Below are 12,906 nucleotides of genomic sequence, written 5' to 3'. Positions count from 1 at the left end.
CGAGGGCAGCGGAGGAGAAGGGGGTCTCACCTGGCCAGCAGACCCACTGCATAGTGGTGGGTGTCGGCACAGAGCAGCGTGTCCCAGCCACGCTTGCGCTCCATTGCCATCACCACGTGCTCACACTGGAGAAGGCAGAGCAGGGCCTTCAGGGTCCGCACTGCAAACCTGTGTGCAGAGCAAAGCCCAGGTCACGCTGGGGGACTGGCTCCTGCCCTGGCGACATGGGAGGGACAGGAGGACTGGGATGGAGCACCTGCTGGGGTTGGTGGCAAGGCCGTGTTCCTCCTGGCATCCCTTCCAGAAGGTATTGACCTCCTCTGGCGTATCCAATGTGCTGAAGTACACTTGGAAGAGGAGATGCGCAAAGAGGCGGGGGAAAAAGAATATCAGTACGTGTGGGGACACAGGGCACCTGGAGGATCTTCCACATCACCACAGTTGCCTGCAAAGGACAAACCACCCTGAGGACAGCGCCCAGTGCCAAGGCGTCCACGTGGCAGGGCCAGAGCATGGAAGGGGGAGGCCAGGGGAGACGTAGGCGGAGCACCTGGCCTGGTGCCCCTGAACCTGCCCCTAGCCCAGGTTTCAGCCCAGCGCCTGAGGCAGGGAGACGCAGTGGGGGCAGGAGGATGGAGAGCTGATGGAAGGTGGCCTGGGGGCGAGCAAAGGCCAGTTCCAGAAACTCACAGCCAGGGCAAAGACATCTGTGTCGTCGCCATCGGAGGTGCGCATGCTGTGCTCTGGCCAGCTCCCCAGCACATCGAGGAGCAGCAGCTGCGCCAGCTCCGCAGTCCTGGGCGAGGACATGATTGTCGTCCACATGGTCGCAGCAGCTCTGTGGGGTCAGAACTCTGTGTCGGGGGGTGTCAGCCACAGGCACCGTGGCCTGGGCAGCTGTAGGGGCCCGGGCTGACTGCCAGCTCTGCTTCTGCCCACGGCCCTTCACCAGCAGCACCCAGGCAGCCCACCCCTGTGGGCACCGGCCCCTGAGGGGCAGGGAGGGAGCATGGCAGCAGGCTTGGGGGCTGACATGCCACGGCTGGAAAATGGAGGAGCCAGAGGGCCCTGGAACTCTCCGTTTGTCACGCGCCCTGGGAGACAGGCTCCACCAGGGTGATGGGCTGGTGAGCCCTGAGCCCTTTGGGCAGGTGGGCCCCATACCTGTCACACAATGGGGCCACACGCAGGAGAGTCATGACTACATCAGCTGGCTGTGCCTCTGTCAGCTCCAGCAGGGTATTGTCCAGCCTGTGCTCAGCAGGCTCATTGGCCATGAGCCATCGGTGGATGAACCTCACCATGGCAGGCACCTGGAGAAGGTACGGGGAGAGCTGGAAGCTGCCACAGGGAGTAATGTCCCCCAGCTTCCCCAGAGAACTGCTTCCCTTCCCACCACACTGGGATGGCCTCAAAGGCTTAAAGTGACCAGCAGGCGTGGCTTGGCAAGCCATGTGACTCCTGGGGGAACTGAACCCCTGGCCACATGCTGCTTACTTGCTCTGGACTGGAAACACCCTGCTTCACAAGCAAATCCAGCAGGGCGGCACTGGTCTCGTATTTGAAGACCTCTGAGTATGGTATGACCCCAGTGCCCATGACGCTGGTCTCTTTCTCCCGAATGCTCCTGATGAATTTGCAAACCATCTGTAGGAGGAGGGCAAGAGGAGAAGGATGTTCCATGGGGTGCTCCAAGCACAGTGCTCGGCTGAGCAGCGACAGCAGGCCCAGCCCAGGTGGGGACGGCTGCAGGTACCTGCGCTGTTCTGCGGAAGCGGCCACGGCGGGGTCGTGCTCTTGTGTCGGGTCCACGGCTGGGTCTGGTAAAGAGCGAGCGCAGCCAGAGCTGAGGGGCTGCGGGAGAGGCCGGAGAACACAGCCCAGCCCTGCGCTCCCCAGGCAGGGACAGCCCCGGTATGCCCAGGGGATGGAGCACGGCTGCTGTGGGGGGGGGTCTGCCCCCGGCCTCTCTTCCGTCCTGTCCATGGGGCATGTCCCCAGGGGACGGGACAGGATGGGATGGGATGGGACGGGGATGGGATGGGGCCAAGTTGGCTGCAGGCACCAGCCCTGTGACCCAGCTTTGCTATTCACCCTCCTGTGGTGGCTGGAACTGCTCCACCTCTTCTAGCTGCTGTGCTGGGGCAGCTCCAGGGCCTTCTTCCTCCTCCTCCTTCACCCAGGCCAGCTTGGGCACGGTTGGGGGTCTCTGCTCCATGTCACTGACTGGATTGAAGGGTACTTGCAGAGATACGCCTCCAAAAAGTTCCAGGTCATCAAGTCCTGCAGTTGTGCCTTGAAGGCACCAGCCCTGTGGCCTAGCTCTGCCACTCACCCTCCTGTGGTGGCTGGAACTGCTCCACCTCTTCTAGCTGCTGTTCTGGGACAGCTCCAGGGCCTTCTTCATCCTCATTCACCCAGGCCAGCTTGGGCATGGTTGGGGGTCTCTGCTCCATGTCACTGACCGGATTGAAGGCTACTTGCAGGAGAGGTGCCTCTTAAAAGCTCCGGGTCAGCAAGTCCTGCAGTCGTGCCTTCAAGGCACCTTCAAGAGAGAAGTCTTGGGAAGCAAGGACAGCAAGTCCCACGGTCTGGTCTCGAGGGCACCGGCCACAGGGATGGGAGATGCCTTAGAAAAGCTCCGGGGCACCAAGTCCCATGGTCTGCCCTCGAGGGCACCTGCAGAAGAGAAGCCTCAGGAAGGCCACGGGTCACCAAGTCCTATGGTCTGGCCTCGAGGGCACCTGCACAGGTAAACGCCTCGGAAAGGCTCCGGGTCAGCAAAGAACAAGCGCGCTGTGCGGGGGCTCCTCACAGCACCGCTCTGTCCTGTCCTATCCCGTCGCGTGCTCCGAGCACTGTGGCGTGGCCGCGTCACCACCAGCACCTATGTCAGCACGTGTCACAAAGGGCCCTGGGACACCCTGTCCCATTCCATCCCATGGTGACCATGCTGCACCGTGTCACAAAGGGCCTTTGCACACACTGCCACCTGCCCTGGGGCCGCCCCCAGCCCACCCCAAGTGGCCCAGGTTGGAAGGAATCCCTTGCTCCAAGTGCCTAAGACAGCCCGACAGCAGCTTTAAGAATGGCTCAATCCATAAGCAAACGCTCCCCTGCTCTGTGGGTTCGGAGCAGCACCAGGAGCCCCCACGGCCAGCAACACAGCCGTGGCAGGAAGGGCACGGGGTCTTCCACAGAAGCTGGCACGGCCTCCGTGGGACACATCCCGGCTGGTGGCCATCCTAAAGCCGGGGCTGTGACACAGACACAAGGACGTGTGAGCCAGGGCGCAAATGCTGCTCTGACCCCGGGGCCCCGGGGAGCGCTGAAATCAGCAGGTGTGGCAGAGCCCCCGCCGAAGCAGACCTGCTAGACCCCCGTGCCCTGGCCGCGCTGGTGCCCGTCTCCTGCCCCAGAGACCTGTGCCCCCGGGGGACTTCTCTGCCAGAGGGCAGCCAAAGCCAAGGCGCATTGGGGTCTGTGCTCCTTCCTACAGGGGGCTGTTGGCAGGAGCACCTGGAGCAACTGGGGGCAACACTCAGTATCTGACAGGAGATGTTGCTGCTTCCTGGAATGAATTTTTTCATGGAAGGGATTAGCAGTAGAACCAGAGCATCACCAGCTTCTGAGTTTCACAGGACAATTAGATTGTACAGAGACACGGTCATGTTTCCTTGTGATCTTCTGTCTGTTTCCCTGGGAAAAACATTAGCCCAGTCTCTGACGTTCAACACTCCAGTTGCTGCATGTCTGTCTACGTTGCAGCTGATGCAAGGCAAACGTTTCCTCCGGCCCCAAAGAGTCGTGCCTGAAAAGCCACAGAGCCATATCTACTTTAACTTTTTTTTTTTTTTTTTTTTTTAAAGTTTTTCAGACCCTGCTGATCATTTTCAAGGTTTTGTCCCTATCCCTAGGGCACATTCTCCAGAAGTTCTGCTGGGACATCCTTTTGCATTTAGTGGAAGTTACCTGCAATGACCAGTTGAACAAAGCCCTGGGAACACTTGAACTCCTGGGTGAAACCGGGCAAAACATTAATCACCCACATCTGAAGCCATGGACTGCCAAGTACCATGCCCAGTGTCACACCCTGTCCCCTGTAAGTTTACTGATGCCGTTTAAAAGGGGTTGCCAAGGAAAACAAGTTTTAATATTTTTGTCATTTCCGCATTGGCATGAAAATCCTTGACCAGAAAAATCAGATGTCAAAATTTCTAGGATTCTTAAATAGCAAAGCCGTCATTTTCACCTCTGGGTTTTAGAGTCTCTGGGCAGTCACACAAGGTTTTAGACACTCCATAGAAAGTCCCTGGTGTTCAGCTATACCTGTGCATCAGCATATACTCCTGATTATTACTTTAGTCGGGAGCAGCAAACCCAAGAATGAGCCAAACAGGCTGTTCCAAGCACTGTGTTCTCACGTCCTGCACAGCAGTAACTGGGAATTCAAGAATGGATTCAGAAGTCTCAGGGTGCACAGGAAGCCACAAAGACTTGGGGATGCTGAAATGGACCAGCCTGGAGCCTGTGCCTGGGCTGTACAGGGCTGAGCTCCAACCGTGGGATCTTACAAAGGTTGAATGGACATACCAGGTCCCATTGGAGACTCCTATTCCTAGTTCCGTGAGCAACAAGATTCAGCTTTAACCAGCTGACCTTTTCCTCTTAGCTTGAAATCCAGGAGGGGAAAAGGTAAACATGGCAGCCAAGTGTTCTTCCAATTCTAGTGACTGGTGTGCGTGCACACCACCTGTGCCCATGGCGGGGTGGCTGGAACTGGATGATCCTTAAGATACCTTCCAACACAAAGTGCTCTGGGATTCTGTGATTCCCCAAGTGGAGAGCAAAACGGAGCCATAGAAGTCCCTGCTTTTCTTCAGCGCCTGCTGCGGCTGCTTCCTTTGTTCCAAGCAAGTCCAGGATTTAGTTTGGAAGCTCATGCACGTGTCTGTAAGGTGCCTGCATGGAGGAGAGGGACGGCAGCTGCAGCGCAGGGCTCGTGTCCCATCAGAGTCTCGCTCTCACGGTGGCACCAATGCCACTGCCTTGGGACGCCTGACTGTGGAAGGCCAGTCTGCCCTCAAGCACAGCCACTGAAGTCAGTCAGGGGCACAGGCTGCAGCTGAAGCTGCCAAGCATTGCTGTGAGGCTGGCGAGTCAAGAGAAAGCCATCATGGCCAATTCTGCTGGAGCCTTTTGCCAAACCACGTGCAGCTGTGCCCACAGTATCCCCCTTTTTGGCATCCCGGCTGGCCCGGATGCCTCGTTGAGCAGGTGCCGGCGCTCGGGCTCCTGCTGTTCCTGGGCACGCTCTGGTGCCGTTCCTGTGGCGTCCAGAGCCGCTTTGGCAGCAGCGACTCGGCAGCCCTGCTCGAGGAGACATCGCCGTCTGTCCCATGGTGGCAGCAGCCGTGCGGGCCCAGAGCGCTGTGTCAGGGGGGCTGCGGTCACAGCACCGTGGCCTGGGCAGCCGTGGGGACTGGCAGCACCCAGTGGCCGTGCCCCGGCAGGGCCCCTCTGCCCTCCTTGTCCCCAGCCAGCCCAGCCTGGGCACCTCGGGCTGGTCCCCACTGTCCTGCTGAGGCCCGGCTTCAAGGGCTTCTGCCACAGGCCTGGGAGACGTGTCGGGGAAGCGCCAGAGCAGCCGGGTGGCAGGAACGAGGTGGCTGCCTGGGGGCTGCTTATGGCCTCTGACACCCAATTCCTCAGGCCTTCCCACCACCCCCCGCCCCTCAGGGACCTCCTGTCCCCTTGTAGCCTCCTGCCACCCACTCCGTCACACATCCTCCTCGTGCCTTCCCGCTGCCTTGTCCCGTCAGGGCTTCCGCAGCACCTCCTCCCTTCACGGCCTACCACCGCCCTGTCCCCTCAGGGTCTCCCCCAGCCTGGCCAACCTGCCCGGCAGCAGCACAGCCCTGACAGAGCTCCAGACGAGCCGGATCAAGAGGCACCTCGGAGCCCTCAGCAAGCCAGGCAGCAACGCACGGGCAGGAGGACACAGATGGCGGCTCCTGCCGGGGACAGGGCTTGTGGCCATCTCCCGGCACCAGTCCCGCAGGGATCCCCGCAGCTCTGGCCCCTGCCCACCCGCTCTCTCGACAGCGTTAAGGCTTCAGCAGACCCACCAAAGGCCAAGGAGCTTCTGGCCATCTCCCCTTCCACTCCGCACGCTTGGGCAACTTGCTGAGCGCAAGCACCCCTTCTCCCCTCTTCCCCTATGCCCTGCCGATACTGGGCACCAAAAGAAAGCTCCTGGGAGTCTGTGTATTATAACACATTCTATATTTATATTCTACAGAATACAGAAAAGAAAAGAAAATTCTTAAAGAAAAGAAAATCCCCTCTGGCTCAGGTGGCCCCAGCAGGCAGAGCCTCCCAGATCAGCTCTCCGCAGAGCTCCAGAAACACAGCCGGCCAAGGCTCGACAGCCGAGGCCGTGTCTTCCATGCCCTGCGGAGTTGATCCTGCAGCCTCCGGAATATGGAGTATCGAGACGTCTCTAGTGACCGGAGAACGTACAATGTTTGAAGTGCCAGGTTGGAGACAGCAGGGCTGATGTCCTCTGTCAGGTGTTCAAGGGCTGCAAGAGAGAGGAACAGAGCCACGGTCAGATCCCGGATCTGCGGGGACCCGAGGAGAGCCCCCTTCCAGGGCCATCCCAGCCTGCTCTTGCCATGGCCAGGAGGGAGCAGGGACCGACAGGATCAGCCCAAAGGTGCTGGCCACCAATGCCCCACGCGGCCCTGAAACCTCTCTGTGCTCTGCCCACGCCGCCCCTCGTCCGCACAGGGAGCAGAGCCCTCCGCAGCCGGGGCAGGAATTGCAGATCCCCCCGCCAGCCCCCGCTGAGAGCCCGCTGCCCTCACTCACCTTTGCACATGAGCTGGAGCTCTTTGTGCTGCCCCCTCATGCTCCGCCCGGCAATCTCTGGGAACACAGAGCCTGTCACAGCCCCAGCGGCACAGCTGCCCCACACCGGCGCTGCCAGCCCTGAGGCCACACGACCTCCTTCCCTGGCAGCGCTCGGCCCGGGCTCCTGCCGCATCCTGACGCCCGAGGGCAGGCGGGGCTCCACGGCCCCGGGCCCGGATCCCGCTGCCGGGGCAGCAGGCGGGGCCGGGGCCGAGCTGCGGCGGGGCGGGGAGGGGCCCCGGCCTCGTGGCTCACCCATGAACCTGACGGCCGCCTCTCGCAGGGGCTCCTGCGGGTTCTCCAGGTACGGCAGGGCCAGGCGCAGGTGCTCGGCCGCTTGGCTCCTGTCCTCTGCCAGCTGGAGAGAGCGCCAGGAGGGAAGGCTTAGCGCGGGCTCAGCCCCTTGGCCGGGCGCTCCCTACGGCCGGCACTGCCTCCCCTGCCCGCACAGCCCCGAGGCCCGGCCAGCAGCCGCTGGCGCCGGGCTCTGGAGAGGGCCGAGGGCCGGGTGCTGCCCGGGGAGCCTCGGTGCCGCCCCCGCCCCACAGCCCAGCTGGGCCGGCGCTCCATCGGCGCCCGGCTCGGGGCCAGAGGAGCCTGGAGAAGAGCCCGCGCGGCCCAGGGAAGGGAGCAGCGTGTGGGGCGCAGGCTGGCGCCCCTGGGTGCAGCGCTGGACAGGGAGCACAGCTGCCAGCCCCGCACACTGAGCGCCGGGGGCAGGGGGCTTCTCCAGGCTGCGGCCAGGCCGTCCTTACCAGGCACTCGGCGAACTTCCACAGCTTCTCCTTCTTCACCAGCTTTTCGAGATCTCTCCTCTTCAGGAACTGGACCGCACAAAGCAGCGTTTCCCGAGAAGCCTGGCGAGCAGCAGAGACCCGGAGATGGCACCACAGCCCAGGGCATGGGACGCGCGCGTCCCTGTGCCAAGGCCAGGAGGAGGCTGAAGCCCGCGAGGCGCCAGGGCAGGAGGCAGCCCATCTCCATGCCGGGGCACGAGTCCTCACCTCTGCCACGTGCTGGTTCTCATCGTGGCAGTGGAAGAAGAGTGGGAGCAGGCTCTGGCACACTTGTGTTTTCAGGGGCTCTTTTTCTATGACAAAAGACATCAGTGTTCTGAAGACAAACATGGAGAGCAGCTGCACCTGGCTGTCATCCTGTATGAAAGGAAGAAAAAAAAGACCTCAACATCAGCTGCTCCAGGCCCACCTGGGCGCAGGCCTGAAAATCCACAGGGTACACAGTATCTGGGTGGCATCCAGTGGCCTTGCCTGGGGGCACAGAGCCTTACGTTGTCAAAGAGTGGCAGGAGGGCCTCAGCCAGCTGCAGGGCGATGGGGCTCGGTATCGGGGCATCCTTGTCCAGGAAGAAATAAGTCAGGAGAACGACGGTCATCCTAACCACGTCGTTGTCGCTATCCCGCAGGAGCACCACAAGGCTTTTAGTCAGGCTCCACATTCTTTCGGCCTGTGTGGAACACAAAGCTGTGCAACGCCACCCTTCTACAGTAGGGCCCAGAGGCCAAAGGCCTGTCCCGAAGCACTCGGGCAGCTGAACCAGGAGGCAGGAGAGCTGGAAACAGCTGCCTCAGCGCCCAAAGCCCGGCCAAGCCCAAGCGACTGTGTTCCCCAGCCCCACGCTGCCAGCGCAGCTTCAGGTGCTGCCCCCTTCTCACCATTGAGGGATCATCCCTGAGCAAGAGGAGGACCCTGAGTGCCAGGCGACGCATCTCCCTGCGCTCGCTCTTCAGGTGTCTTGTTACGACGTCCATTATGCTGTCACCGCATTCACTCAGGTCCAGGCACTCGAGGACCTGAAAGGCACAGGGCAGTGACAGGGGAGCCGGCCGGCAGGAGCCCGGAAGCGCACAGGGCTGGGCCCAGGCAGCAGCGCAGGGCGCGGGCACCGTCCCAGGCAGCTGCGGCTACGGGAGGGCAGAGAGCTGGGAGGCAGCTCTAGCGAGGCAGCGCTGGCCGTCGGGCTCACCTCCACAAGGAACGCCAGGGCGGGGAAATCCCAGTATGGCATCTCTTTGCTGAGCATCTCAAGGAGACAGCATAAGATGCTTTTACACAAGTGCAGCGATGCTTGGCTCATCTCCCTGGAAGGCAGAAAAAGGCACTCAGGCCCTGAGCTGGGGTGGGGGGGGGGGGGCGGGGCAAACCTGTCCCAGGACTGAGTCACATAGTTCTGGTCTTTCCCGACCACCCTGCGAAGGGACCTGGGCCCTTTGGGAGGCGGCTGCTCCGGGGCACCCTCCTCTCCCGGCCTTTTCCCGTCAGCTCAGCCGTTCCTCGGTGACAAGGCCCTCTGGCCCACGACCACGGCCACCGTGTGGGGCACCCTGGGCACAGGGCACAAAAGCCGAGGGCAGCGGGGGAGAAGGGGGTCTCACCTGGCCAGCAGACCCACTGCATAGTGGTGGGTGTCGGCACAGAGCAGCGTGTCCCAGCCACGCTTGCGCTCCATTGCCATCACCACGTGCTCACACTGGAGAAGGCAGAGCAGGGCCTTCAGGGTCCGCACTGCAAACCTGTGTGCAGAGCAAAGCCCAGGTCACGCTGGGGGACTGGCTCCTGCCCTGGCGACATGGGAGGGACAGGAGGACTGGGATGGAGCACCTGCTGGGGTTGGTGGCAAGGCCGTGTTCCTCCTGGCATCCCTTCCAGAAGGTATTGACCTCCTCTGGCATATCCAATGTGCTGAAGTACACTTGGAAGAGGAGATGCGCAAAGAGGCGGGGGAAAAAGAATATCAGTACGTGTGGGACACAGGGCACCTGGAGGATCTTCCACATCACCACAGTTGCCTGCAAAGGACAAACCACCCTGAGACAGCGCCCAGTGCCAAGGCGTCCACGTGGCAGGGCCAGAGCATGGAAGGGGGAGGCCAGGGGAGACGTAGGCGGAGCACCTGGCCTGGTGCCCCTGAACCTGCCCCTAGCCCAGGTTTCAGCCCAGCGCCTGAGGCAGGGAGACGCAGTGGGGGCAGGAGGATGGAGAGCTGATGGAAGGTGGCCTGGGGGCGAGCAAAGGCCAGTTCCAGAAACTCACAGCCAGGGCAAAGACATCTGTGTCGTCGCCATCGGAGGTGCGCATGCTGTGCTCTGGCCAGCTCCCCAGCACATCGAGGAGCAGCAGCTGCGCCAGCTCCGCAGTCCTGGGCGAGGACATGATTGTCGTCCACATGGTCGCAGCAGCTCTGTGGGGTCAGAACTCTGTGTCGGGGGGTGTCAGCCACAGCACCGTGGCCTGGGCAGCTGTAGGGGCCCGGGCTGACTGCCAGCTCTGCTTCTGCCCACGGCCCTTCACCAGCAGCACCCAGGCAGCCCACCCCTGTGGGCACCGGCCCCTGAGGGGCAGGGAGGGAGCATGGCAGCAGGCTTGGGGGCTGACATGCCACGGCTGGAAAATGGAGGAGCCAGAGGGCCCTGGAACTCTCCGTTTGTCACGCGCCTGGGAGACAGGCTCCACAGGGTGATGGGCTGGTGAGCCCTGAGCCCTTTGGGCAGGTGGGCCCCATACCTGTCACACAATGGGGCCACACGCAGGAGAGTCATGACTACATCAGCTGGCTGTGCCTCTGTCAGCTCCAGCAGGGTATTGTCCAGCCTGTGCTCAGCAGGCTCATTGGCCATGAGCCATCGGTGGATGAACCTCACCATGGCAGGCACCTGGAGAAGGTACGGGGAGAGCTGGAAGCTGCCACAGGGAGTAATGTCCCCCAGCTTCCCCAGAGAACTGCTTCCCTTCCCACCACACTGGGATGGCCTCAAAGGCTTAAAGTGACCAGCAGGCGTGGCTTGGCAAGCCATGTGACTCCTGGGGGAACTGAACCCTGGCCACATGCTGCTTACTTGCTCTGGACTGGAAACACCCTGCTTCACAAGCAAATCCAGCAGGGCGGCACTGGTCTCGTATTTGAAGACCTCTGAGTATGGTATGACCCCAGTGCCCATGACGCTGGTCTCTTTCTCCCGAATGCTCCTGATGAATTTGCAAACCATCTGTAGGAGGAGGGCAAGAGGAGAAGGATGTTCCATGGGGTGCTCCAAGCACAGTGCTCGGCTGAGCAGCGACAGCAGGCCCAGCCCAGGTGGGGACGGCTGCAGGTACCTGCGCTGTTCTGCGGAAGCGGCCACGGGCGGGGTCGTGCTCTTGTGTCGGGTCCACGGCTGGGTCTGGTAAAGAGCGAGCGCAGCCAGAGCTGAGGGGCTGCGGGAGAGGCCGGAGAACACAGCCCAGCCCTGCGCTCCCCAGGCAGGGACAGCCCCGGTATGCCCAGGGGATGGAGCACGGCTGCTGTGGGGGGGGTCTGCCCCGGCCTCTCTTCCGTCCTGTCCATGGGCATGTCCCCAGGGGACGGGACAGGATGGGATGGGATGGGACGGGATGGGATGGGGCCAAGTTGGCTGCAGGCACCAGCCCTGTGACCCAGCTTTGCTATTCACCCTCCTGTGGTGGCTGGAACTGCTCCACCTCTTCTAGCTGCTGTGCTGGGGCAGCTCCAGGGCCTTCTTCCTCCTCCTCCTTCACCCAGGCCAGCTTGGGCACGGTTGGGGGTCTCTGCTCCATGTCACTGACTGGATTGAAGGGTACTTGCAGAGATACGCCTCCAAAAAGTTCCAGGTCATCAAGTCCTGCAGTTGTGCCTTGAAGGCACCAGCCCTGTGGCCTAGCTCTGCCACTCACCCTCCTGTGGTGGCTGGAACTGCTCCACCTCTTCTAGCTGCTGTTCTGGGACAGCTCCAGGGCCTTCTTCATCCTCATTCACCCAGGCCAGCTTGGGCATGGTTGGGGGTCTCTGCTCCATGTCACTGACCGGATTGAAGGCTACTTGCAGGAGAGGTGCCTCTTAAAAGCTCCGGGTCAGCAAGTCCTGCAGTCGTGCCTTCAAGGCACCTTCAAGAGAGAAGTCTTGGGAAGCAAGGACAGCAAGTCCCACGGTCTGGTCTCGAGGGCACCGGCCACAGGGATGGGAGATGCCTTAGAAAAGCTCCGGGGCACCAAGTCCCATGGTCTGCCCTCGAGGGCACCTGCAGAAGAGAAGCCTCAGGAAGGCCACGGGTCACCAAGTCCTATGGTCTGGCCTCGAGGGCACCTGCACAGGTAAACGCCTCGGAAAGGCTCCGGGTCAGCAAAGAACAAGCGCGCTGTGCGGGGGCTCCTCACAGCACCGCTCTGTCCTGTCCTATCCCGTCGCGTGCTCCGAGCACTGTGGCGTGGCCGCGTCACCACCAGCACCTATGTCAGCACGTGTCACAAAGGGCCCTGGGACACCCTGTCCCATTCCATCCCATGGTGACCATGCTGCACCGTGTCACAAAGGGCCTTTGCACACACTGCCACCTGCCCTGGGGCCGCCCCCAGCCCACCCCAAGTGGCCCAGGTTGGAAGGAATCCCTTGCTCCAAGTGCCTAAGACAGCCCGACAGCAGCTTTAAGAATGGCTCAATCCATAAGCAAACGCTCCCCTGCTCTGTGGGTTCGGAGCAGCACCAGGAGCCCCCACGGCCAGCAACACAGCCGTGGCAGGAAGGGCACGGGGTCTTCCACAGAAGCTGGCACGGCCTCCGTGGGACACATCCCGGCTGGTGGCCATCCTAAAGCCGGGGCTGTGACACAGACACAAGGACGTGTGAGCCAGGGCGCAAATGCTGCTCTGACCCCGGGGCCCCGGGGAGCGCTGAAATCAGCAGGTGTGGCAGAGCCCCCGCCGAAGCAGACCTGCTAGACCCCCGTGCCCTGGCCGCGCTGGTGCCCGTCTCCTGCCCCAGAGACCTGTGCCCCCGGGGGACTTCTCTGCCAGAGGGCAGCCAAAGCCAAGGCGCATTGGGGTCTGTGCTCCTTCCTACAGGGGGCTGTTGGCAGGAGCACCTGGAGCAACTGGGGGCAACACTCAGTATCTGACAGGAGATGTTGCTGCTTCCTGGAATGAATTTTTTCATGGAAGGGATTAGCAGTAGAACCAGAGCATCACCAGCTTCTGAGTTTC

General features: G+C 61.7%; 2 protein-coding genes across 4 annotated transcripts; both read right to left on the bottom strand.

Annotated features, from left to right (window-relative positions):
- Positions 1–6,348: 6,348 nt before the first annotated feature.
- LOC125328806 lies at positions 6,349–9,013 on the bottom strand. Its single transcript, XM_048309921.1, has 8 exons — positions 8,900–9,013; positions 8,589–8,726; positions 8,204–8,380; positions 7,920–8,069; positions 7,671–7,772; positions 7,171–7,273; positions 6,874–6,930; positions 6,349–6,583 (listed from the first exon to the last, which is right to left on the bottom strand). Exons 1-8 carry the CDS (start codon positions 9,008–9,010, stop codon positions 6,384–6,386), a joined length of 1,038 nt encoding a protein of 345 aa, XP_048165878.1. The 5' UTR covers positions 9,011–9,013; the 3' UTR covers positions 6,349–6,383.
- Positions 9,014–9,621: 608 nt separating this feature from the next.
- On the bottom strand, positions 9,622–12,395 carry LOC125328282. Of its 3 annotated transcripts, XM_048308668.1 has the most exons (5): positions 11,364–12,395; positions 11,029–11,093; positions 10,770–10,919; positions 9,967–10,586; positions 9,622–9,722 (listed from the first exon to the last, which is right to left on the bottom strand). In XM_048308668.1, the coding sequence occupies exons 1-4, from the start codon at positions 11,485–11,487 to the stop codon at positions 10,221–10,223; spliced, it is 705 nt and encodes a 234-aa protein (XP_048164625.1). In that variant the 5' UTR covers positions 11,488–12,395; the 3' UTR covers positions 9,622–9,722; positions 9,967–10,220. The 3 variants fall into 3 exon arrangements, with proteins under 3 accessions (XP_048164625.1, XP_048164622.1, XP_048164624.1); XM_048308665.1 differs by having other exon boundaries at positions 9,967–10,919; XM_048308667.1 differs by having other exon boundaries at positions 9,622–10,919.
- Between the last annotated feature and the right edge of the window lie 511 nt (positions 12,396–12,906).

This window comes from Corvus hawaiiensis, chromosome 7, assembly GCF_020740725.1.
Source record: "Corvus hawaiiensis isolate bCorHaw1 chromosome 7, bCorHaw1.pri.cur, whole genome shotgun sequence".
Lineage (NCBI taxonomy): Eukaryota > Metazoa > Chordata > Aves > Passeriformes > Corvidae > Corvus > Corvus hawaiiensis.
Note: the sequence above shows the minus strand (reverse complement) of the source record. Positions and strands in the feature narration are given on the sequence as shown.